Here is a 26,669-nt window from a genome sequence, read left to right as displayed (position 1 = left end):
TCTATCATATTTTCTGTATGAAACATTTATTCCATGTAACGGAGAAACATGTTATTTGCAAGTGGTTGAAAAATCTTGAACGAGAATTATGTTGGACCCATGAATTTGCTCATAGTAAGAAAACGTGAATGTTTCAAGGTATTGATAACAAATAACAAATTTTGGGCAGGACGAAGCTTGCCGGGTCAGCTAGTATTGGATAACTGTAAGACTGAATGTTGGGAAAATTATAAAATATAAATCATACACTCGACAAAAAAATTGGAGGAACAGAGTGCGAAGTCGGAAAATTTAAGTGATTTTTGACGTGCTGTAACTTCGTGAAAAATCAACGCATATCGAATGGGATGCGCATCATTTTGGAGCATTTTGGACCTTTATGAGTTTGTGGATGAAGGGTGCGTGAATGTGTGGAAATCCATATGAATATATGTGAGTTTATCATTTCTTACAATATTTGTACCTACAAACGCATGAAAACTCCAGATTTTTGTCCCAAAGTACTAATAGGTACAGTTTTTGTTTTGTTTTGAATGTTGAATTCAAAGCACTCAGTAGGGCAAGTAGATAAGAAAAAGATCCGATTTAGACGATTCGATCCTCAAAGCTGCTACAATGTTAAATCCCAGAAAGTTTTCCAATGTAATGCAGCATTAATGCAGGTTTGGAAGAGTTTACAAGATTCTACTATGGGGATTTATTGGCGGTCCACTCAAATATTAATCGTTTCCAATATTCCTACTATGCTTCACTTATCGGAAAACCGTCGAGCAATTTTAGTTATAATCATTAAAACAACAAAACTAAACTTCTATATCGGATCAGTAACGTCTCGCAATATTGAGATCTGAACATTTGAATCAATAGCGTAGAACAACTCGAAACTTTAAACAACTAATTGTATGCAGTTCAGGCTTCTTCAAACAAACAAGCAATTTGAAACTTAGTTATAATATTAGTTATGCTAATAAAACAGATTTTACTGTGCAACAGATTGGACATTGAGCACATTTTAACAGAGCTCTAAGAAGAAAAAAACACCGAAATTGAAGAATAGACGCGAATAGATTTTTTTACAACATGACAATGTTCATGGATTGCTCAAGGAAAAGTGAAAAAGTAAAGTGGAAGTCCCAGTGGCGTCGAGTGGAACTTCCGCACCCGGAGCGGTAGTGTCGGGTGGCACCCCCTCCCTCTTCGCTATTTGTATATGGTAAATATCGAGTGGTGAAATATTCGTTAATGTAGAGGTGTTCTTGCGATTGTGTCACAACTACCCAACTACCCAAAATACACTCACCTGAATTCCAATCACCCGAACCCGAATGCGAAAAGTACCCGAAAGAAACATCTACCCGAATGTACATTTACCCAAATGTGCTATTTACAGCCATATTTTATTAGAAAGTCTTTCTATCTTTAATTTGCTAATCAATACTAAAATGTTCAAGACTGTATACTGCGTGGGTTGAGCAAAAACGAGGAAAATGCGGCGTTGCTAACGAACAGTGCTATGAAGAAGTGATATAGTTTCACATTTATATTAATTAAATCAATACATTAGTATAACTGGTGGACTTTCAAGTTCGATTATAAACATTATCCAGTCATTTGGATCACGAAGCCCATATACGTTGGAGAATGCTGTCAATTTCAAACAGTCGCCATAAAATAGAATGAAATTTTGAAATATGTAGAGAAAAAAGAAAAAAAAACAAAAGACAGATGATGTGTTTTTTTTATCCAATCTGTATATTTTATTTGGCTCATTTAGCAATTCAGCTGTGACAGAGCCGGATTCATTCGTGTACATTTTTATCTAACGATAATTTTGTTGTATATTACACAGAAGCCATTTTTGGCATAAGAGTATTCCTATTCTATCGATACACATGTCGCCTTTTTTTTCGGCGTGAGAATGTTCCTATCGTTCAAATTTTCACAGTTGGACCATACACTGCGGGACTATTGATATGAGGATTCCATTGTTGTGTTATTGATAGTGGCAATTACCGATGCAACAGACCGCAATGTGGTGATGATTGTTGACGTAGAATCTGGAATAACACACACAGATGGTCAGTTGAGGGCCCTGAGTTATAAGCTCATGCTTGTTCGCTAACGCTCGGTTGGCCCTAGTTAAAGAATCGTCTCCTATGCTTCAAACTAACCGGACAATCGTTGGATCACAGGTTTGCCTGTGAAGGGCCGCCGCTTCCGAAGGCGGATCGGCGGCCGACTCGGATTGCGTCACCTCGGCGGCTTGGAGCCATCTCGGTCCCTTATCCTTATGGGGACTTCGCCCCCATTATGTTGAACTGAGAATAAATTTCATAACGAAAAAATAGAGTCACAATAAAAATAGCACTTCGGTGACGTTAATGAGAAAGGACGGTTTTTTTTTCTTATCAATGCGAAAACTATTTTTTGAAGCTACTGGTGAAGTCCTTATCCCCCGCACAAAAACAGGTTTGCCTGTACATTATGTTAAGCTGAATTTCTCAAGTAATTAACCGAAGCTAAAATTTGTCATGTCGATACTTTTGTTTATTTGGAAAGTGTGAAAAATTCAAAATGGTTTCAGGCTTCGTGCAGAAGAGAGCCCCCCTAGTTTGCGTTACTTACTTCATATTCGAAATATGTTTGGGTTATGTAAGGGGGAGAGGGAGTCAAAAATTCGTATTGTGCACGAAGCCTCATAGCCATTGGACAGCAAGATGTAATATATTCAAGTCTCAAAAGACCCTGAAAGACACTTGCGAACTGAATTGATGTTAAATAAAATCGAAAAAATTACTCGAAATATTTAATAATGAATGAAAATATTGCCTCAAAAATATCATTGCATTGCAGAAGTTGCATTCGAATAAATGCGTTTACCGTTGAGAATTCTCATTTTCAATACATTTATGCTCTATATTTTTATATTAAAATTACTTGTTTTATTCTCGAAAAAATATTCCAACGCCTGGGCTCCTGAAGGTTCTCGTATCATTTTCTGATTTCCTCATTACAATTTTTCTTTTTACAGCGTTTTTTTTTTTTGCTCACCAATGTTGTATTGATTTAATCTGGTAAATGTGCATCGGGTAAACGTGCTTCGGGTGAGTGGTATTCGGGTAAATGTTACACAAACGTTTTTGCATCCCTCAAATCGTGTACCCGGATGCGGCCCACACACCCTGAGGTGGTCGAGGTTGCGTTACCATCTGTGTATTAAAGATGGGAATTGCGTTGCGTAGCCAACGCCTTCTCAACTGCACTGACCATTTTCTTCGGCAAAATTCTGGTTCAAAAACAAACGTAAATAAACAAAACCGGAGGCACGAAAACGTTTGGTCCTTCAGTAGAAAAATATCGTCGCACAGGTTTTACGTTTCTGCAGGACGAAGCCGAATGCATAGTGAATGCATATTGCAAAAGCAAAATTTTGTACAGTAAAACCTTTTTTTGTGCGGTTTTTTGAAGTAGAATTACGTGTTTCATTTAGGTTGCTAAATCAGAAAACAAGTCACGTTTTTATGAAATAAAGTTAACGTTACTAAATATTTTTGCCGCGAACGGATTTTGGCGATTTACATACCTAACGAATCGGATTTTCCCTAAGATTTGCTTGGTATTCTATACATCACAATACCCTGGTGTGTAAATGGTTAAAATTCATGAAAACTATAAGCGTTTCCATTTTCCCATACATTTGTTCTGCTGATTGTTGTGCTTTCCCGAACAGAGCTGTCTACAATGAGCAACGAAGGGGAAATCATGAGATTTAAAGTCTCCGTGAACAAAGGAAAGGAAGAATAACGAAGGGGAATATTTGCCTAGAGTATAAACAGTGGTTCTCGCTGAGGCAAACTTAAAGTTTAAAGTTTAAAGCCTCTTAAAAACAAAGAAAGAAAGAAAGAAAGGCAAACTTTCAGTATCGTTCTGTTTTCAAAGCAATGAACATCGCTTGTTCTTCCTTTTTTTGCGTCATCACATGCCTTCGTTTCGGGTTGAACTATGGACGCGACCAAGTTATTCATTCGCTTATGTTATGACATTGCAATCATTGCATCAAACTGACTCCATTACATTAAGGTTCTGAACTACACAATTGTGTGGGGAATCATCAAGCTAGACTATCGTCAGCTCACCAAGAAAATAAATGTGGAATAATGATTCTGAACTACACAATTGTGTGGGTAATCATCAAGCTAGGCTATCGTCAGGTCATCAAGAAAATGAATGTTCAGGAATTTGGTCTGTGATTTAGTTTTGCATGGCGGTGGCAAAACACACAGCTAAGATAATCTAGACCAGCAATATTAACAGAAAGGGCTTCTGTTGAAAAGAGCGCAAAACGAAGATAAGTGTGTGTGTATATTTAGTTGCTTCAAGCCATCGAAATATGTATATTCATGTGAGTAGGTGCGCATTTCATAATCCGTACCTAAAAATAGTGCGGGAGGAAAATAATTGCGTTAGGGTGTTAGTAATGAATCTCTGCTGCGGCAAATATTCAGTCTTTTTCCAAGCAGTTAACGCAGTTAACATTGTTGTTTTCCGTCATCATAAAGGCTTCGTTGGCGCCTTTGACATTGCATTCAATGAATTGAACTGACGGTATGGCGAAGCAGGTGTTAAGGTTATGCGCAAAAAAAAAATTTGGGGAATACCAAGCATCCTGAATGTCGTGCTGGAATGTTATAAGTTATTTGGGTTCGCGTGCCAGTCGCAAAACTACTTTCAACTATGATTGCATTTGTGCTAATCTTTATCGAAAAAAAATCTTTTCAAAGTTTTTGAGATTAACAGAAAAAGTTTATTTCATTTATTTAGAAAGTAAATGTCGTTCTGGAAATTTGTATGTGATTTGGTTTCGCTTGCCAGTAGCAAAACTTTCTCCACTAAGGACGACAGCTGCGATTATTTTGAGCATGGAAAAGTAATGCACCTTTTTTCGAGGCCAGTAATATTAACAGAAGCGTTTCTATCGAGAGTAGCGCAAGATGATGAGAACTGTTTATATTCCTAGTAGCTTCAAGCCACCGATGTATGGCTCTGCATGCATGCTATGACGAACACTTGTTTAGCACTTGGTTTACGTTGAACGACTGATGTCTAGAGGAACAATTCCACTGAGGCGATACTAAATAACATGTAGCATGATGTTTGATACTTGCAAGTATTGTCATTGTTGTTGTTTCCATTCGGTGCCAAAGTTATATTGATGTAGTTATGAGATGTGGAATAATGATGCTGGTACAACAAGTATATAATCGACTGTAGCTGTGCCTATGTCAGTTGTGAAAAAGGCCACCGGAATAGCGTTCGAGGTAAATTTTCAATGCTCATGAAACAAATTGCGACATACGATCAATCAGTTATAGTCAACTGAATCTACAATTGAAAAAACCATTTCAGGACGATCAAACCATTCTACTAAACAGTTATTTTTAAAATTTCACAGCATTATGAAATAATATCCGAAGTTATTAACAAGCGACTTATATAAAATAGCAGCATAGTTCTACGTCAACAATGCCGTCGTATCTTGGACACAACCTCCTAAAATGTTTTTATGCAAAAAATTTTTCCGCGATTTTTTTGTGCAATCGCACAAAAGAATTTATCAAAAATCCGGTGCGATTTATTTTATGCGGTATTTGAAAAAAAAATGATGTCATCGGTCATTCATTTTTTTCTATATTTTATATGTATTTCATCGCTCTACATTGGGACTGTGCGAGCTAATTCCCATTCTCATGTTTTTTTTTCCAAAATATATATTTTTATCAAGGCTCATATGGCGTTAGCCTCACGGGGCCGGGAGTTCAATACTTTGACAATTTATTCTCATGTTTTGTTTTGTGTGTTTTAGGGTGTCAGTAGGAGCTTATTGAAAGGAGCAAATACTGATTTCATGACCTGCGCTAGTGAGTAGGCCGCTTATTAAAGTGAAAAAAAGGAAATCGAATGTTGATCACGAATGGAATCATTAGGTTTTGGGTTATTTTCATAAAGCAACTTTTTTTTCAAATTGTGTAGCGAACACTATTTTTTTGAAGCTACTGGTGAAGTCCATACCCTCGCACAAAAACAGGTTTGCCTGTACACATTATATTGACCTGAATTTCTCAAGTAATTAACCGAAGCTGATAATCGAATATTTTAAAATTTGTGATGTCGATACTTTTGATTATTTGGAAAGTGTGAGAAATTCAAAATGGTTTCAGGCTTCGCGCAAATTGCGTAACGCCTGAAGGAAAGAAGAGGGCCCTAGTGTGCGTTACTTACTTCATGCTTGAAATATGTTTGGGTTATGTAAGGGAGAAAGGGAGTCAAAAATTCGTATTATATATTCAATTCTAAAAAGATCCTGAAAGACATTTTCGAACTGAATTGGTGTTAAATAAAATTGAAAAAAATACTCGAAATATTTAATAATGAATAAAAATATTGCCTCAAAAATAGTAGAGAGGACCTTAGAGAAGTTGACAGAGTACATTCGAATAAATGCATTTACCGTTGAGAAGTGGCATTCACAAGGACATCTCCATAGACGACCCAAAGCCTTCTAGCAGACCATTTTGAGTAAATTATGTTAATTATGTAAATTAATGAGCCTTCGTTCTCATGTTGAAAAAGTCCTGTTTGCCTATGAAAAGCAATTCCGAAACATTCGGCTGCCGGGAACTTAGAACAATATTGCAACTAAGAGCAATATTTTCTTAACCGAATAATCCACATCTGGTTCCACCTCGCTTTAATTTTGCAGCCTCCACCTGGTGCACAAGTAGCGCAACTTAAAATTAACAGCCAGTTCATTATCGTACTTTATGAGCTGCTCCCCATCCCCCGGAAACTGAACCCCTTTACGTTCATGGAGTGGGAGGAAAAACTTTTTTCCCAGTCACGCGCCTCCTTAGTCGACCACCCTTCCTCGAATATGGCTGGGAATCATGCCGGGAGTCGTGTGACAACCCGCGTGGGGGTGGACCGGTATGGATGGAACCGAGAAAATTAAATTTTGTTCCCCAAATCATACGCACCAAAGATTTCATCGACAAAGGAAGGAAGAAATGTGGTATAGCGGGCGTAAGCCTTCTACTTACATTTGATTTATGGAAATTAATCCCTCCACTGTCTGGCACTGCACTCCGGATTTTCCGCGAAATCGTTTTCCTCCGGATTGGAATAGATATACACACATACAGAAACACTTTTCCGGCACAGTTGAGTCCCCTCGTTGGATTCGTTGGATCGACGAAAACCGGGTGGCTGCTGGGCGACAAATGTTATTTTCTGGTATTACGTTTGTATGTGGCTCCGGATTAGTTTTCGTTTTCTCTGTCCAGCTTCGGTTGCGGCGTCTATATATATTTGTGGATCCTTGCAGCCACTTTTGTCGACGGCTAGTTGGGCCCAATCTCTTGTTTCCTGTCCACCTCCTTTAGCGGTAATTATGAATCCTATTATCGTGAGCCGGGTCCACGCGGCGGGAGGATACCGACCACTGTATGCGGATTTTCCGCCGCAATTTCTGCGGACTTTGATCACTGTTTTATGCCGGGGATTAAAGCCGGATTTTGGCTCGTAAATCTCCTGGGCGAAAGACCCCCATCAGCACTTTATATAACTAGGATCACTTCCAGCACGCAGCACTTTTTCGCTTCATAAAAATAACATAAACAAAATTGAAACGCACTCTCGTGAATCTTCTTCTCTTCTCACCCACACAGGATGGGTAATTTTCAAACTTTACGCGAACCGATGCAAACCTTCGCAGATAATCACTCTCAAAACATTGCGTCAATTCGCACCACAAACGTAGCAGCTTCACACTTTCAGGTTTTCCTATGCTCGAATTCCGCACAAACAAAAACCTCCACCCTTGAGATAACACCACGTATAAAACCCAATCTCACACTTGTTATCTTTGACAGGGGGCGAAAATACCGAACAGAAATAAAAAAAAAACAACGTGCAAATTTGCCACAACACAAATCGAACAGAAAACACAAACCGCACGGAATTGATAATCCAACGCGAACTCTGTTTTATTTTTGTTCAGCCCGCAAAGTATTGGCGTGGCGCATTTATTTATTATTGATCACGTCACGACGTCTGCTGCAAGCGCGAGGCCCCGACGAAACACAAACACGCGAGTCCCGTTTTGATGCGCGAAGCGAAAACCCAACCGTCCGGCCGGATAAAAGATCCACGATTGTACCACGTTGAACGGAGGACGAATCTCTACTAAAGCGCCGCAGCTCGCCTGGAGTTGGCCCTAGCGCTGCTGCTTGCTTGCTGCTTCGGTCATAACAATACCCACACACAGGCATACCAGAAGGGGACAGGTTTCGTCAAGCACCAGAGCTCGAACCGAGAAGTCCGCCGCGGTTGCGATAAGCTACGGATCCACAGCAGGCGCGCGTGGACCGTGAGCGATGAGAAGATGCATTCGGCGGCGCGCGAGCAGTGAGCAATCGCGAGAGAGAGAGAGCGGGCGAAATGGATGCGCTTAGTGCACTGATCGCGTGCGAGCGCGAGAGAGAGCCAATGAGAGCGAACCTTCGCGGCTTTTCTCTTCGATGTATTCCAGCGACATCGCGAAAAGGTGGTGCTGTTCGAGTTGAAAAGAGCGCCGGTGAGCGAGATTAAACGGCGGCGAACTCGCTCTGCTGGCGTTGAGTGAGTTTGTTTTGTCTGGCTCATTCAAGTTGGCTCAAGTTGCAATGAGCGAGTGAAACATTGGAAAGCAAAACAAAAACATTTCAAAAAACTGAACGAAGCGAGTTTTGTTTTTGCTCTCAAGTGATGAAGAGAGTTTTTCTCTTCCCTTTTGAACAGGGGAAATGAAACATTTCATGTCGCTTAATGAGCATATCAGGTATCATAATAAAAACATTCTTCACTGTGTAATTACGATACGTTGATGATGTTGATCGGTTGCATCATAATAATGATATGGACGGCAATTACGTTCTCATGCAAATCAGGTACAGTATATTCTTGTTTAAACATGCGATATTTAAAACGATTGCTTGTAAGCGTTCTGGTAGATTTATGCCCAAGGGATACTGGAAAGTATATCGCATGATTTTGAAGCTTACAAAGTTTTCATCCATTTCATTCACAGTATACCTATTCTAGATGACGGCCCTTCTTCTTTCTTTGTTTTTAAGAGGCTTTAAACTTTGCAGTTCATTCGCCTCTACGACGGCCCTTTTTTATATCTGTATGATAGTGATTTTCAACTCATTTGGCTGGTTCGTCACTTTTACTCCCATTTTTGGAAGAATGTCGGGAGTGAGAATTAAACCCGTGACCTTCAGCGTGAGAGGCATGGATGTTACTACTACGCCAGATCGCCTCCACAGATGACGGCCCTATTCTAGAAGACGAGACGAACAATTTATCTCGTCGCGTTTCGACTCCAGTCACTGTCGAATCTCGAGCAAATTAGCCTATTCCAGTACACTGGACTCTTTTTTTTTTTGCGATTTTTTACGTGATTTCATTTTACGCGATTGTCTCAAAATTACACGATTTTCTTTAGGCGATTTACTTTTAATTACGGGATTTTTATCACGTGATTTTCTTGAAATTACGCGATTTGGCACTGCCCACCGTCGCATCCTTGGCATACATCAGTCGAGTCGAGTGTACACGAGTTTCTTTCAGTTGTTTTATTTGATAGACTGGAAAGGCATCTGTCACTTTTGATTAGATTCATCAGGGCTGTCAGATGTGAAGACAATTTTTTTGAGAAAAACAACAAACATGAATCAAACATTTTTAAAATTAATCAATCGAGACTCTCTGTCGATGTCAAAATCCTAAAATCATAAAGAAAAGGAATATGTTTCATATAATATATCTTTTTGTTTTATTGATATTTGTCTTCTAGTATATAGTCACTTGGACGTTTCGTTAATGTGGAATGTTTAACCACCAAATCAACGATCTATAAAGAAAAGTTTCAAATCTATAGGCAGCCATTCTACGCCAAACCGTTATAGTGGTTATCAGGTTTCCGTGAAAAGCGTCAGATTTGTTTCTTATCGCAAAATATTAGACTCGTATATCTCTATTTTTTGTCCATTTTTGGGTGCTTCGAAAAATAAATTTCCCATGTTTTTCCAAAAATCTCTTTTTTTTTTCAAAAATTCATAAATTTTGAACTACTCGACCGATTCCGATGATCAATCAATCAAATTGAAGCCAATCAGCTAGTCTTCTCTGGAGAAATACAATACTTGCGAAAAAAAATTGGATTTTGTTTTTGTAATTATTGTTTGTTTTTGTTTTTCATAGTTTACATGGTCTCGGGACCAAGGACGCTTTTTTTTTAAATATTTTTTTTTTCTCTCGAAAGCTGAAGTTTTTCAACATAACATATCCAAGAGTCCGAGAGGCGCTTTTTTGTTCTTGAGTTGTGATTTTTTCAAAGTTAACCGATGGTACGAAAAATCATTTCTCCACTTTTTCCAAAAATTACTTTTTTTTAAGATTCACTACTTTTGAACTACTAGACCGATTCAGATAATCTTTGCATGAATTTGAAGCCAATGAGTTGGTCTTCTTAAAAAAATAAAAACTGGATTCTAGTCGCATATATCTAGTCTAGTCGCATATATCTAGTCTAGTCGCATAGGAATATTGAACGAAAACTGAAAACATGTTAACTCACAAAAATCATGACTCAAAAACGAAAAAAGACACCTCTCTGATATTGGAATATATCATGTGAAAAAACCTCAGCTTTCGATGAAAAATATAAATAAATATGGTGCCCTTCAGCACTTCAGCACAATCACGGGCCTTATAACAGGGCACTGTCCGAGTAAATACCATCTCAAAAACATAGGTTTCTATAAATAACCCAACAATGATCAATACCAACTGTCTCCGCTGTCCGGTCTGCTGAACAATGGAAGAACAGATAGAAAACCCTTACGCCTAAATGGCGACTACAGTGTAATTTACCATAATGTAATGGAACAGAAAAACCTAACGCCTAAATGGCTACTACTACTACTGTGTAATTTACAATTTATAGAAACATAAACATTTGTACATGAACACGATAAAACCCGGCTCGGTTACAGATAAAATGCTAATGAGCCTAATAAATAAATAAATGGGATAAAAAAAATAGATGAATTGGAGAAAAGGCTTTTGATTTTTCAAAGATCGATTCTCTGGTGAATCAGTGAATCGATCCCGTCGATTCGTCAAGATTGACATTTTTCAAAAATCACCCAATTCTAGTGACATGAATGACATGTGATATTTTTCAGATGTCTCCACATGGTACGAAAAAATGTATTCAAATGTCCTCACAATCATTTTGAAGGAAACTCAAATTCATAACTTTATTTTGAGCAATGTTTGATAGATTATTTGGCATTCAATTTGCATTCTAATTAAGGCATCCTAATAAAATTTCATTTTCTGTTGTGCAGAATCATTTATCAACGAAAATTATTTGTTTACTAATTTATAAATTAAATAAATTAACAAATAATATTTTATGAATCAACAGAACTGTCCTATTGTTAACTGTGGCATTAGCCGTACTGTCAGATTTAGATAACCTCGTTTTTTTTATTCTCTCAGGGTCGACTTTGGCCATCGAGAAGACTGTCCTGACCTAATTTTAAAACACATGTAAAGCGGAGTAATGAATTGCGGCAAATGGACCGACTTTGATGATAGGCTAGGAAGAAGCGTTAATTGTTTGATTTTTTTAAATATTTTATTTTTTCGGTTTATGGTATTAGTCTTTCGCTCGGTGGTATTATGCGCAATACCGTCATTTTGGAAAATAGTGCTAGGTGGTCGGAGTTTCTATACAGAATTTCCAGGGAATGGTTTGGCTCTGGGTCCCATTGAAGTAGTCAGAAGGTGGTCTCTTCAATCCAGACAGATGTCTTTTTCGCTTTATGTCAAACCGTTTAATGTTAATGGCTGATGTAGGGTTAGTCGGTTTACATAACTCATTCAATCAAGTCCTGTATACCCAGAAAAAATCTTGGTAGAAAAATACCATAATAATATAGGTAATATTTTGGTAATGCAAACATTGGTAGAACGAATATATTTTCTATATATTTTACTCTATAACATAAGTATACTTCAATGCGCAGTAGGCAGTAAGCATTATTTCGGTTGCCATCAGGCAATACAGAAGTAAGCGTTTTGATATAATTCTAATACGCGCATTTTCACCGGGAAAGTGTAGCCGATATTGGGATTATGAATCATGGTTCTTCTTAATATATATGTTTACGAATTTCTCCTCGAAGGATACCAATAATAAGTATGGTAAAAATGACTAGAGATTGATGGCAATTACCAAAAAAAATATTATATTTACCAATTATTTCTCTCTGTGTACATTTAACTAGTTTCCATCACATTTCACCACTAGAACATGAAGCGTAAATCAAAAACAGACAACGATAGTGTAGTATAAATTCAATAAGAATAAATAGCAAGGTGAGGTTTTGCAAAGTGCAGGAATTTCACAAACACAAACTTTGGATCGTACCCTATGTGATGTTGAAATATATTGATATCGCGGAACATTTTTCTTTTTTTTTCGACTAACGCAGGACGTTTCGCGGGACACTGCTAAAACACGGCCCCAGTCTTGCAAGACGCAGGACGTCTGCTCAGCTTAGCAAACCGACCAGATTAATCAAAATTTTGTACGATTCGTTCTCCGAGATCAATCTGTAATTACACTTGAAAAAAATAGAGAAGCAGTTAGCAACACGGGTTTCGGTTTCGAATTCTCCTGCATACATATTCATTCTCTGATAGTTTTTTTCTTCCTAAAGCTTATGTAGACTAAGATAATATTCCTGAAACTAAACCAACAACGAGCCCAATTAGCCCAATCATTCAACTTTCATTTGCTTCATAGAACATTTCAGTAAGAACTTTTACTGCAGAGACATCTTTGATTGAATGGAAAAAACGATCTTTGTTTTTGTTTTCTGAGAAATGAATGAATCATCAATCATCCTAATTTGTGTACCTATTGAATAAGCGAGCAGACGCTCAAAGTGCAGTTCACCAGCTTTCTGGGCGATCTGCTATTCCTTTGCTTGCAATTAGCAATACTGAACAGAGTCTCATTATCAGCAAACTGCAGTAATTACCTTGTGAGAAGGATGAAAATTAATTCATCCATACTAACCCAACCACCTCGTTCAAACAATGAGTAAAATAAACACTTTGAGCGCTACTATCCTTGTTATAGGATGGCTGAGCTTGGAAGCACTCCATGGCGACGACTGCTGTCATTCGGGGGGCGATAAAACGAACATTCCAGCCACAGGAAACGTGCCCAATAAAACTTATGATATGGCCGGCTCATTGCGATGTGCCGACGGGGTTCGAAATCAGGATCACATATAATTAGCTCGTTTAGCTCTTCATCAGCACTCACCGGCAGCTGACAGCAATCAAACGCCGAAGGCGCTGAAGACTCCCTCCCGACTGCGGGTCTTTACCGCTATATCCTATTTTATGCCGCTCCCAAACATGCGTGAACAATAAAGAACAAGCGAGCGGGAGAGAGCGGGGGAAAAAACAAGTCAAGTCAAGAACATGCGGGTAACGTCATAAGCCGAAGAAAAAGATGATAAAATATTAGCACTATAGAACTTATTCGAAGCATTCCCTCGCCATAAGGCTATCCTCGTATAATAATCGTGAATGGTATTTAACGCTCATTCGCTTTTTTTCCCCGGTGTTTGTCTCTCCTCGGAATCGCCCAATTTCGGATGTGTCCTCCCTTGTTCGCTTTTTATTTCGTTTATCAGGGCCATTGTCGCATTCACGGATCAAGTGTGGTGCTTCTGAAATAGATGCCTATCGCCCATCGTGCCCAATCTTCGAAACGATCAAACAGCAGGGGTGGTTCTTCTGGTTTAATTTGCTGGGGGAACATTTTTGAGGGGCTTTCGACGTTTATTTGATCTATGGTCGGTACTTGATGTGGTTATTATACGAAAATCATTACGCAATAATCGAATGGCGTACTTAACGATTGCACGAACTATCATTAGTAGATTAGTGGTAAATTTTCACAATGTGACGACAGAATCAATATTATATATATATATATATATATATATATATATATATATATATATATATATATATATATATATATATATATATATATATATATATATATATATATATATATATATATATATATATATATATATATATATATATATATATATATATATATATATAAATGGATTTCTGTCTGTCTGTCTGTCTGATTCTTATGGACTCGGAAACTACTGAACTGATCAACATGAAAATTTGTATTTTGAGGTTTTGAGGCCGGGAAAGGTTTTCGTGATAGTTTGAGACCCCTCCCCTCTCTCTAAGATGGGGTTGCCATACAATTTAAACATAAATTTCTACATTACTCGGGAATTAGCAAATGAAACGAAATTTGGCATGTGGAGGTTTCAGAGTTCAATAAATGTTTCTATGGTGGTTAGACTCTCCACCCCCCTCTCTAAGAGGGGGCTGCCATACAAATGAAACACAAATTTCTGCATTACTCGAGAATTATTCAAGCAACTGGAACCAAATTGGGGATATTGCCAAATTGGGGATACTGCCATACAAATTTCTACATAAATCAATAACTAATCCAGCAAACTGAACCAAATTTTACATGTGGAGGTTTTAGGGGGCAAGAAACATTTCTAAGGTGGTTCAACACTCCTCTCACCTTTCTGAGGGAGGGAGGGTGTGTGTCTGCCATAGAAATGAAACACAAATATCTGCATAACTCGAGAACTAATCAAGAAAATGAAACCAAATTTAGCATGGGAAGGTTTTAGGGTGCAATAAATGTTTCTATGATGGTTAGACTCTCCATCCCTCTCTCTAAGGGGGGGGGGCTTCCATACAAATGGAACTCAAATTTCTGAATTACTCGAGAATTAATCAAGCAAACGAAACCACATGCCAAGAGGTTTTAGGATGTAATAAATGTTTCTATGGAGGTTAGACACTCCTCCTGCTCTCTAAAAACTGTCATACAAATGAAATACAAATTTCTACATAACTCGAAAACTAATCAAGCAAATGGAGCCAAATTTGGTATGTAAAGGTTTTACGGGGCACGAAACGTTGCTATGGTGAATACACTCCTCCCCCTCTCTAAAGGGAGCTGCCATACAAACGAAACACAAACTTCTGCATAGCTCGAGAACTAATCAAGCACAATTTGGGATGTGATGGTTGTGAAGAAATGTTTCTATGATGGTATGACACCCCTCCAAACAAGACAATTGAAAATTTTCGGAAAACTCTGAAGGAAAAAGGGAAAATTCAGAAAATTAAATTCCCATATGTTCTACAATTACATAGTGACGAGTGCTGTTAGTCCATTTGATGCGCTAGCGAAATTAATCTTTGTTCGAAAGTGGAAATGGATTTTAATGTGATTAAACGCACTCCTATATCTTCTTTTATCTATACCAAAAAAAAAGATCGCCGGATGTGTTGATGAGAGCAGAACTCGAAAAAGGAATTGTCCGATTTAGGGCTGTCTTTATTCTATCATATTTTCTGTAAAAAACAAACGGAGAAACATGTTATTTACAAGTGGTTGAAAAATCTTGAACGAGAATTGTGTCTGAAAATAATCTGATATTATAATGATAATCTGAGTTTTGTTAGAAATACTAGGAATTTTATAGTAAAAGGTAAATTCAACGGGGTCGATTAGAAGATCAATCAATGAACAGTTCTGCGATTGGACCCATGAACTCGCTCATAGTAAGAAAACGTGGAAGAAGGTATTGATAATAAAAAAACAAATTTTGGGCGGGACGAAGTTTGCCGGGTCAGCTAGTTTATTATAAAGGGCGTATTTGATCATATAAAGTCTCAATTTTTCTGAAAGTATCGAATCGAAAACAAATGTTATTATTTTACATACATACATTTTTTTTGTTTTTGACGTAGAACTACGTCTTTCAGGAAGGGTGCGAAATCAGAAAACAGATCACGTTTTTGTGAAATAAAGTTAACGTAAATAACTATTTTCACATCGAACAAATTCTAATATTTTGTACACCAACGGAATCGGAAATTCTCTAAGATCCGTTTGATATACTATATATTACAATCCACTAATGCCTAAACAGTTTAAAGTAATGAAAACTGGAAGCATTCTCATTTTCCCATACATTTGTTCTGCCGATTTGTGTGCATTCCCGAACAGAGCAGTCAATAACGAGCAACTGATACATTCGTTTCTGCCCGTTTTCAACATATTGGGTTTAAATAAGCCATCCGCGATTTGAAGCCATCCCTCTTTTTCAGCCATTCTTTGTGTGGACACCGACTGGACAACATCGTTGCTGGACGGGCTGGACGGCGAGGGATCGAGTGCCTTTCTCAAGGCAAGAGGGCGGAGGTGGTAGCGCTGGAGTAGAATAGAGTAGAGTTTTCAAAGGGCCTTTCTCAAGGCTAGAGACGAATGAACTGCAAAAGTTTAAAGTCTCTATAATACAATACCTACCTTCCTTGAAGCCATCATTCTTTGTGTGGACGCCGACTTGACAACATCGTTTCTGGACGAGCTGAACAACGAGGGATCGAGTGCCTTTCTCAAGGCAATAAGGGTAGAGGTGTAATGCGGAATAGATTAAAGTTTTCCAAGGGTCTTTCTCAAGGCTAGACACGAACGAACTGAAAAAGTTTAAAATCTCTATAATCAAAAACCCAACCTTGAAGGAACACCACTTCTCGTTTGGTTGCCATCGAAGCTACATGGTTGCCGCAGAGCGCCGAGCGGGAGAGGATTGGTGCGAGTGAGCTAGCATAACACAACGAGCGGATATCATTAATGCCTAATACTGATTTCACATACACACCCCAATACAAGGAGAGGAAGCACTCTGTATATCGAGGTGTGCTACGACAATGAAGAGCAGCATACGAGAATTTTTTGTGCTAGTGCATTTATTTAGAAAAACGTATATTTCATGAAAGTATGTTTTCAAATTCCAGCAGGGTAACCTTACTGTTACGTGTTGTGGGGTTCGATCACATCTCAAGCGGAATATAGGAGCAAAAGGGTTCACAGTTTGTGATCGATATCTGAGTGGGAAGGAGAAAGTTTGATGCGAGTTGAACCAAATAAACGAGAAGTGCTGATAGTTTTCGATTCTACTCAACTCTTCCGAGTCTACTGAAGTAATGTAAATGATTTTGGTTTGTCCAGTCGAAAATATGATCATGGTTTGTCCACTTTTTCGAATACTCTAATTCAGCGCTCCTGTGTGAAATCAGGTATTCGGATGTTACAAAACATATGAATAAAGTCTTTTTCATGATTTACAGAAGTTTCATAGTATATGTGTACGGATTCATATGTTTGAAAGGATTACAAAATCCACCTTCCATTGGTGTCAATGCGCTCCTCATTTGAGCTAACTTTTAATCAATCACCATATGATTATTTGGCACGTATTCAGACCTTTTCTGGATTATGACACTTACAAATATTGTAAACATTATGCTTGCACACCATTTGTATCAGATTTACATTGCTAAATAAACCAATCAATTAACGCATTTCGATGACCTCAATTATGATCATGAGTTGTCCGATTCACTTTTGTTGTTGTGTCCTTCGCGCGCAGCAGAAATAAAGTTTCTCTGTGTTGAGTGTGTTGAGGTGAACACTTTTAAAATGCCCAAGAAAAGGCCATATTCTGAAGGAAGCCTAAATTATGAATGAATCAATATAATGACAGTAAACTCAAACAATGATAAACACACCATCTACTTGAAAATTCGAATTTTTTCATTCATAAATGGTGATTTCAGAAACCTGACAAACCATGATATTTTTTTGGACAAACCATGATCATAATTTCTCTTTGAGGAAAATCGTTAAAAACCATAAAAAATTGAATAATTTCAACGTCTTATGGTAGCATTAGCAACTAGAGACTCGGGGCTTTTACCCAAACTCGTATCGATTATATGTGATTTTCATGGGTAAAACTCGGTTTGCATTTACCAGCTGCGTGAAAACACATTAAATCGGACAAACCAATATCATTTACCCTAATAAAAAAATAAATAGATAAAAAGATATTACAAAAATTTCGATATATTCTAGAATAATATGCAAAGTGATAAACAAGTGGATTGAATAATATAATTCCGTAGTTCTACGTGGAAAACTGCGGTGTCCTAGATACAACCCATTAAAAAAAAATAATTTCCCATTTTACGAGAAATGAATGTTTGAAAAAAAGGTTTAATCTAATGTTTTTTTTTCCTACATCACAAAGAGTTTCCTGTGGTTTTTCCAACATTGTTTTGATTCTCAATTGGACAAAAAGTAAAAATAGATGAAATAAAATTTCTCTTAAAAATTTAGTAAATAATGTTGATATCTCTTCCGAAACATAAATATTCACTACTTTGATGCTTAGCATGTAATGTACGAAATGTCGCGTGACGAGCATACACAACAGCGCACAAGCAGAGAGTGAAATATTTCAACTGCTCGAATATTCCCTTTTTCGGTATCCTTGATTCGTCGCGCAGCGATGTTATGGATAGATAACATCATGGTTTGTTCTGTTTTCCATTAAATAGATTGGAGATTTTAATGCTGACGGACCTTGAGCCAGCTCGCCCAGTGATTGGCAGCAATAAATATTGACTAATAAAAAACCTTAGATCAATGCACAATGGTCCAGGAGATGTATTTAAGTGGAAATTAGCATTTAGAGCTCGACAGTTATTCTCTAGACAAAAACTGTCTTCGACAAAGTTGTTACACATAATAGAGCGCTCGTTTTTATGTTATCAAAAATAGGGTGACCAAAATTGTCGATTGAATAAAAAATCTAACTTTCTTATTTTTATAGATAGAGGTAAACATAGTTCGACAATGTTGTATTCCCAGTTATTTGCGACATCTTTGTAGAACAAAGTTTTTTTTCTATCTCTTGAATTAACTGATATAGCGCCTTTTTTCTAAGTTGCGTTATGGTCACCATGAGAAAAACTGTTTTTTGCTCTAACTTTTATATTTCAAATTCTACAAACAAACTGTCTTTGGAAGACCTTCAGAGCTTACTGATACAAACATTTTGCGATGCAGAACTTGTCAATATATCAACTTCACTCAAAGTTACTGATTTTTCTTCCCAAAAAATATGCTCTCTACAATTGTTCGTCATTATTTCTGGGGCAAACATAAAGTTTTTTGGCGCCATTTGAAAGAGTATAGTTCCCTCTACATTATGTGTGATTTTCAAAACAATGTTATTTTTCGTGTTTGAGTAAGTTAAAATTGAAATCATGAGTGTTTGGGTAAAAAAACCATCAATAACTTTGAGTAGGATTAAGATATTGATAAGTTCCGCATCGCAAAATGTTGGTCTTGATATGTTCTAAAAGTCGTGCGAAGACGGTTTTGACATAGAATTTGAAGTCACCCTAATGCAACTTAGGAGAAAAGTGCTAAATCGATTAGATTAAAAGATAGAAGAAGCTTTGTTCTACAAAGTTGTTCAAAATAATTGGGGCTACAACATTGTTGAACTATGTTTATCTCTATCTATAAAGAGACAGTTTGACGTTTTATTTCATCGACAAATTTTGGTCACCCTATTTAATGAGTCCTAAAATGAGCGCTCTATTAAATGTAACAACATTCTTGAAGATAGTTTTTGTCTAAAGAATAAATATCTCCCATAAAGTTGTTTTTTTAACTAAGTTGCATTAGGGTAACCATGAAAAAACCGATTTTTTACTCTAACTTCTATATATAAAATTCCAACATTTTTCGATGCAAAATTTATCAATATCTTAATCCTGATCGAAGTTATTGATTGGTTTTCACCCAAAAACTCATAATTTCAATTTCAATTTACTCAAATACAAAAAATAACATATCTTTGAAAATCACATAGTATATAGAGTGAAATTTGTTCTTTCAAATTCCGTCAACAAACATTTGTTTATGTTTGCCCCAGAAATAATGACAAACAATTGTAGAGAGCGTAGTTTTTGGGAAGAAATATCAATATTCGAAGTTGAGATATTGACAAGTTCTGCATCGAAAAATGTTTGTATCAGTATGTTCTAAAAGTCTTTAGAAGACAGTTTGTATGTGTAATCTGAAATATAAAAGTGAGAGAAAAAAACATGTTTTTTTTCATGGTGACCCTAAAGCAATCTAGAAAAAATCGCTATATTGGTTATTTCAAGAGATAGAAAAAAAACTTTGTTCTACAAAGATGTCGCAAATAACTGGGACTAAAACATTGTCGAACTATGTTTACCTTTATCTATAAAGATAAGAAAGTTAGATTTTTCATTTCATCGAAAATTTTTCACCCTATTTTTGATAGCCTGAAAACGAGCGTTCTATCATATGTAACAACTTTGTCGAAGACACTTTTTGTCTAGAGAATAATTGTCGAGCTCTAAATGCTAATTTCTACTTAAATACATCTCATGGACCATTGTGCAATTGAAAAATATATACGCAATACTTAATTGTCCAAAATCGGTTTAGAATATTTTCAGGAAGAACGATTTTTATATATTTTTTTATATACAACACTCTTTTCAATTTTAAATATTGCTAAAAAAATGTTAAACACGATTATTTGTGATGTGTCGTCTTATTAACTTTGAAGAAATTACACGAAAAACAATTAAAAAAAAACTTGATTGAAATCCTACACCAAGAATTCTCAAAATTACGGTGGAAGAAATCTCTTTAATTTTGGTATGTGTGTAAGTCACTAAAGTTGTTGTTCGAAAAACTTGTATCTTTGAATAAATCCCTTTTGCGATGTTCGAAAAATTTGTAGCCAAGTATTTTGTCTTTAATAATTAAAACACATTCAACCATTTATGTGTAATGACAGTTGGAAAAAAAATCAAAATTTATAAAGTTTTTTTATAAATCGCTTATTTGTACAGACTCATTTACATAAGTTTAAAGGAGCCAAATTCTATAAATCTAATTTTAGTTATAAAGCATATTTACAATTTTGCCTATTCTACGATTATAGCGTAACCGAGGTAGGGGAAAGTAGGTAAAGACGGACACTGCGGGTAAGATGGACACTTTTAATATTTCAATAACTAAAATTTTTTGAAATATTTTAGTTATGCAAATACTTTCAATAAAGTGTATCAATACTTTCGAGACACACTGTTGATTTCCAGCGAGCGAACTGTCAAGCTCGTAAACAAAACAAAAACAGGAAGTGGGTTATATCTATGGTATAACCGCAAGGGTGACGTAGGACTATCGTTGATTTAGAGATCATTTGTTGAATCTGAGTTCATTCTGAATGAATGAATATTTGAGGGACTTCGAAAACGAGAGCGTTACGTTGGAGGCACAAGGTTTTATGCATCCAATATTGGATACGGAAATATCCTACTGATGGGGAAGAATAATCTTCAGAAGCTATCCTGTTAATTGCGATTGATTGAAAAATCACAAAACCAAATGTATTTGGTCACAGTGTTACATGGATAGAAAACATTCAAATAAACTCTTCCACATGAATGTATTTTTAAATTCCCAGAGGAACTGGCAGATTATTTTCCGGATCTAGATGCTGAATGGCATCCAAACGGAAAGAATTCCGTGCGTGTATGGGTGTGTGTAGCGGCTGCTTCGATGGTCACTTTCTCTTCTCCTGAAGGATCGGCTTCTCTGTGCTCCCTCACAGGATCAAACAAACTGCTTGCGTTTCAGGGCAGATCTCGATCCTTCGCCGTCCAGCACCCTCAGCAACGATGTTGTTTTGTCGATGTCCTCACGAAAAATGAATGCGTCTCACCACCAGAATATCGCTTAAGTATGCTTTTTGTGCGTGATTGAATCGAGAGAAGGCGTGGTTTACGATAGCATGTTGGAAGGCAAACTAGAGGGGAATGAACTCTCTGAGCTCGGAACTTCCGGCGACTGAGCAATAATCGATTGCGGGCGCATACAATATTGGATACGGAAATATCCTACTGATGGAGAAGAATAATCTTCAGAAGCTATTCTGTTAATTGCGATTGATTGAAAAATCACAAAACCAAATGTATTTGGTCACAGTGTTACATGGATAGAAAACATTAGAATAAACTCTTTCACATGAATGTTATTTTATATTCCCAGAGGAACTGGCAGATTATTTTCAGTAACGATTAGATATTTCCACATTTTCCTCGATACTGGAAGCCCACCAGTGGTTAATGCTAACTCAATAACCACCTGTTAATAGCACTTGATTGAAACATATTTGGTCACAGTGTTACATGGATAGAAAACAAGCAAATAAACTCTTTCACATGAATGTATTTTTAAATTCCCAGAGGAACTGGCAGATTATTTTCCGGATCTTTCTCGATGCTGAATGGCATCCAAACGGAAAGAATTCCGCGCGTGTATGTATGTGTGTGTAGCGGCTGCTTCGAGATCTTCCCGGGGAACCGTTTGTGGCATCACTCTCCTACTGATGGATTCCCTTCTGGCCTAAGGTGCACAAACAGGCTCTTGGTGACACCGTTCATCCGCGCTTTCATGATACGAAAAGCTTCACCACAACAGTGACAACATGCTCCAATCGCTGTTCAATTAGAACTGAGTGGATTTCCGAGCGGCGCTCGCTTATATATCGATTGGTGATTTCAAGAGCCTGTTTTGAAAACAATTTTAAGACTATTGAAACAAGTTTTTGGATCAGAAAGTAACAAGTATAGAACGCGTAGACATTTTATCTTTCGAATGAAGTGTTTATCATACCATTTCGTTCAGTTGTTTAGGAGCTATTAACGCTCAAAATCTCGGTCTCCGGCGTAACGCTTCCGTTTTCGAAACTTTGATTTTACACCCCGGTATAGAAATGAAAGACGTAGTCCTACGTCAAAATAATCTTCGCGAGTGCATCATTCGATGTAATTTTTACTCCGTAGAAAATAGCGAAAAGTTCGTGATTTTTTGTTTTTTTACGTGTTCCTCCAACGGGTAAGTGTTTATTTAGTCCATCATTAACTATCCTGTGATAAATCAGAGGTTTTCAACGCTTATAGGAAGAGCTACGGTCATTCGAAAAAAAAGCTGCCAGTTCGGGCAAGACGGACACATTAAGGTAAGGAAAGACGGACACTAGTATTTTCCTAGGGTATTTAACAAAACCTTTTGGTTTTACTATAAAGATGCCTACAAATTACAAGCGCAAGAGTAACCGGCAGTCATGGACCGCTCAGCAGTTGGAACAAGCCATTAAGGCTGTAAAAAGTGGATCGCCGGTGAAGACAGCAGCAAGAAGTTACGCAATTCCAAGATCCACACTAATTCGCCACCTCACAAGTTCAACTGTATCAACTCGGCTAGGACCTATTGATTCCGTATTCAATTCTCAACAAGAAGAGGAGCTGGTAAAACATCTGTTGGATTTGGAAAAGAAGTTCTATGGAATAACGATGACTAATGTTCGAAAGCTTGCTTTTGATCTGGCCGAAAAAAATGGATTGCCACACCCGTTCAACAAGTCTACCAAGATAGCTGGAAAAGCTTGGCTAAGCAATTTTCTGAAACGAAATCCCAAATTGTCGTTCCGTAAACCTGAAGCTACCTCTGCCGCCCGAGCCAGAGGCTTTAATAAGCCAGCAGTATCTGCGTTTTACGATTTGCTGGAAGAAGCGCTGAAAGATCCCAAATTGACGCCAGATCGTGTTTTGAACGCCGATGAGACTAGTGTTTGTACCGTTAGTATTTGTTTTGGCATTGTAGTTAGTTTAAAAATCAGTTTAATTTTTTATTCATACTTTCTTACAGGTTCCTCCGAAGAAGTCTAAGGTAGCGGCATTGAAAGGCAAAAAACAGCTTGGTGGTATTACATCTGCGGAACGCGGAGAAACAGCTACGGCAGTAATGTGCATGTCCGCAACCGAACAGCACCGTCCGCCGTTCTTCATTTTTCTTCGCATGCGGATGCACGAAGCTTTGAAGAAAGGGGCATCACGTGGAAGCAAATTTGCCTGTAATGCATCGGGTTACATGACGGTCGAAATATTCAATGAGTGGTTCGATCACTTTTTGGAGCATGTAAAACCTTCTGAAGACAGTCCTGCCTTGCTCATAATTGATGGCCACTCGTCGCACACGAAGAACCTAGCTTTTACCGAGAAAGCTAGAGCTAACTTTGTTAAGGTTCTAGTTTTACCACCTCACACTAGCAACAAACTTCAACCGCTTGATGTATCCTTTATGGCATCTTTCAAGACGTACTACGCACAGGAAGTAGAGCGTTTCCTACAACAGAATCCAGGTATAGTCGTCAGCCAATATGACGTTGCCGAGCTCATGAAACCTGCATTCATCAAGGCGGCTACTACGGAAATTGCTGAGAATGGGTTCGAAAAAACAGGAATTTGGCCATTTGATCGCAATATTTTTTCCGATGATGACTTTGCCCCGGCCACGGTGACTGATCAACCCGATCCTGAGGTTCTTCGTGAAGAAGAGACGTTTCGATTGCATCTTGAAGGTGCGCCTAGTCAATCGACCGTAAATCGCATTTCCTGTGAGGATAAAGAAGTTCAAGTGCTTCCCGAAGACATCATGGCTGATTTCGCAGAACCGGACAGCATCTCAACGGCCAATAACCCGGTGTTTGAAATATCTCCGTCGATCATACTTCCGTTACCGAAAAAGGTCACCCCGAGAGAAAACGCCAAGCAGAAAAGGCAGCTGACATAACGTCTGCTCAATACGCTGACACTTTGAAGAAGGCGAAAGCATCGAAAGACATTAAATCCATCAAAAAAGAACAAAAACAACGCTCTTCGAAGAAGCCTAAGCAAAATAAGGGCAAAGGGGACACCTCATCTGATAATCTATGCGAGAAATACGGAAGCCAATTTTCTGATTCAGATTTCGGGACAGGTTGGACAATATGCTTACAATGCCTTTCATGGTTCCACGCTGAATGCTTTACTTCTGCTGCAACTATTTGTCAGAACTGCTCTTGATTCTTTTTTTTTTCTTGTTTTTTTATTCCCACTGAAAATTGAATTAATTTAAATACTCAAATGAACTTAAACCATCGATGAATTGTTTTTAATGTTTTATAAATAAACTTTCGTTTTGAAATATTTTTAAGTGTATCATTAAACTTTACAAATGAATTATCGTCTTCCTAGGAGGTCATTTAAAATATGCGTGGACAGGTTGTTGGCTATTTCAGATCCTTTTCCTTCCTTTGCGAGGACAATGGCCCGCAAAAATCCAGAAATTTTTGCATGGAGTGTATGTATTTGACCTCTTCTGTCGTTCCCTTCCAAGGATGAAACTGTCCACGAACAACATGAGTAGCCTTTCGAATCGTAGCGTAATTCAAGAACACTCCCCAATGCTGAAAACACTAAAATACGTACAAAAACTACAACTTTTCCGTAAGTGTCCATCTTTCCCACCTTAGTGTCCGTCTTACCCATTCCAGATGTCCGTCTTTCCCGACCATGTGAAGAAATAGTATTTCGATGCATTTTTTTCAATGACCCAGAATACATCAATGTTGGAATAAATTTACTAGTATCAACGGTAATTATATTAAAAAAGGACCTGAAGTTTCAATTTGTACAACAACTGCGATCATGAAAGCTATATATGTGTAAAAATTGAGATTAGGGTGTCCGTCTTTACCTACTTTCCCCTAACACGTCCCGCACTGGCACATTGGGTTGATTTCCTCAGGCCCGAAGAGAGTTTTCTGAATTCGATCTGGCTACAAGATACATCTCGCATGACAAAACAACATACTCGATGTCGTGATAACCTTGACCACAAACGCAGAGATTGCTGCTGACATGATGTATACGAAATAACAGAGCGTCTAACGAACAGTGATTGGACATGAGTAGGGAGAAAGTGCGAATAAAGTCCCAATCCAAGCAAAATCCAGTTTGTAAAATGATTTTTTTTTCAATGAAGGATTTTGATTATTTTTTTGTTTTTTCGTTCAGCTGAAAACTGGGAAATTTCTCATAAATCACCTATATGACACATTTTGTGCAGATTAAGTATGCAAATGTTCCTAATTGGATAACATCTAGACACTCATGAAATTTCAATGAATTCAAAATAGGGTAAGTTATTGCGTAACACTTCTATCATAAAATGCAACAAGCAAGTAATGAAAAAATGTTTGTATTCTTATTCCAGCTAAGAAAACAACATCAACATTTTGTCCTAATAGTTGTACAAACATGATCCCGTACACGATTCGCAGTCAGCCAGACGCGCAGCATTTATTCAGTAGTCTCGGAACAAACGAGACTAGACGGGAACCGATGGGATTGTTATGATTAACCAAGCGTGAATAAAACAATAATCATCGGACAGCGACGCTGGGCAGCTCAGCACGAGCATAAGAACACAGGCGGATCGGAAAATGCCCCCTCCCGAGCCGAGCTGATGCAGCTGTTCATATTTATGCACCACCCGCACCGCTATCTTACGATTCGCGATCTTCTTCGGAGTCACGCTCTCCGCCAATTCAAAAGGTCCTCGAGGCGTTTGTTTACATGGAGTGTGGTTTGTGCTTTTTTACGGAGTCGTTTTTTCCACAAGAAGATTT

The 26,669-nt window shown here is 37.7% G+C and overlaps 2 protein-coding genes across 7 annotated transcripts in view; one reads left to right on the top strand and one right to left on the bottom strand.

Annotated features, from left to right (window-relative positions):
- The window catches only part of LOC129771653 (insulin-like growth factor-binding protein complex acid labile subunit), a 671,410-nt gene extending 663,186 nt beyond the window's left edge, over nucleotides 1-8,224 (bottom strand). For all 6 annotated transcript variants that reach the window (XM_055775520.1, XM_055775519.1, XM_055775522.1 and 3 more), the window contains exon 1: nucleotides 7,098-8,224. The gene's annotated coding sequence lies outside the window, so the exon portion shown is untranslated. The remainder of the gene's footprint in view (nucleotides 1-7,097) is intronic.
- Nucleotides 8,225-23,244: 15,020 nt separating this feature from the next.
- LOC129765913 (uncharacterized) lies at nucleotides 23,245-24,790 on the top strand. Its single transcript, XM_055766358.1, has 2 exons — nucleotides 23,245-23,796; nucleotides 23,867-24,790. Exons 1-2 carry the CDS (start codon nucleotides 23,245-23,247, stop codon nucleotides 24,788-24,790), a joined length of 1,476 nt encoding a protein of 491 aa, XP_055622333.1.
- Nucleotides 24,791-26,669: the final 1,879 nt, after the last annotated feature.

This window comes from Toxorhynchites rutilus, chromosome 2, assembly GCF_029784135.1.
Source record: "Toxorhynchites rutilus septentrionalis strain SRP chromosome 2, ASM2978413v1, whole genome shotgun sequence".
NCBI lineage: Eukaryota > Metazoa > Arthropoda > Insecta > Diptera > Culicidae > Toxorhynchites > Toxorhynchites rutilus.
Note: the sequence above shows the minus strand (reverse complement) of the source record. Positions and strands in the feature narration are given on the sequence as shown.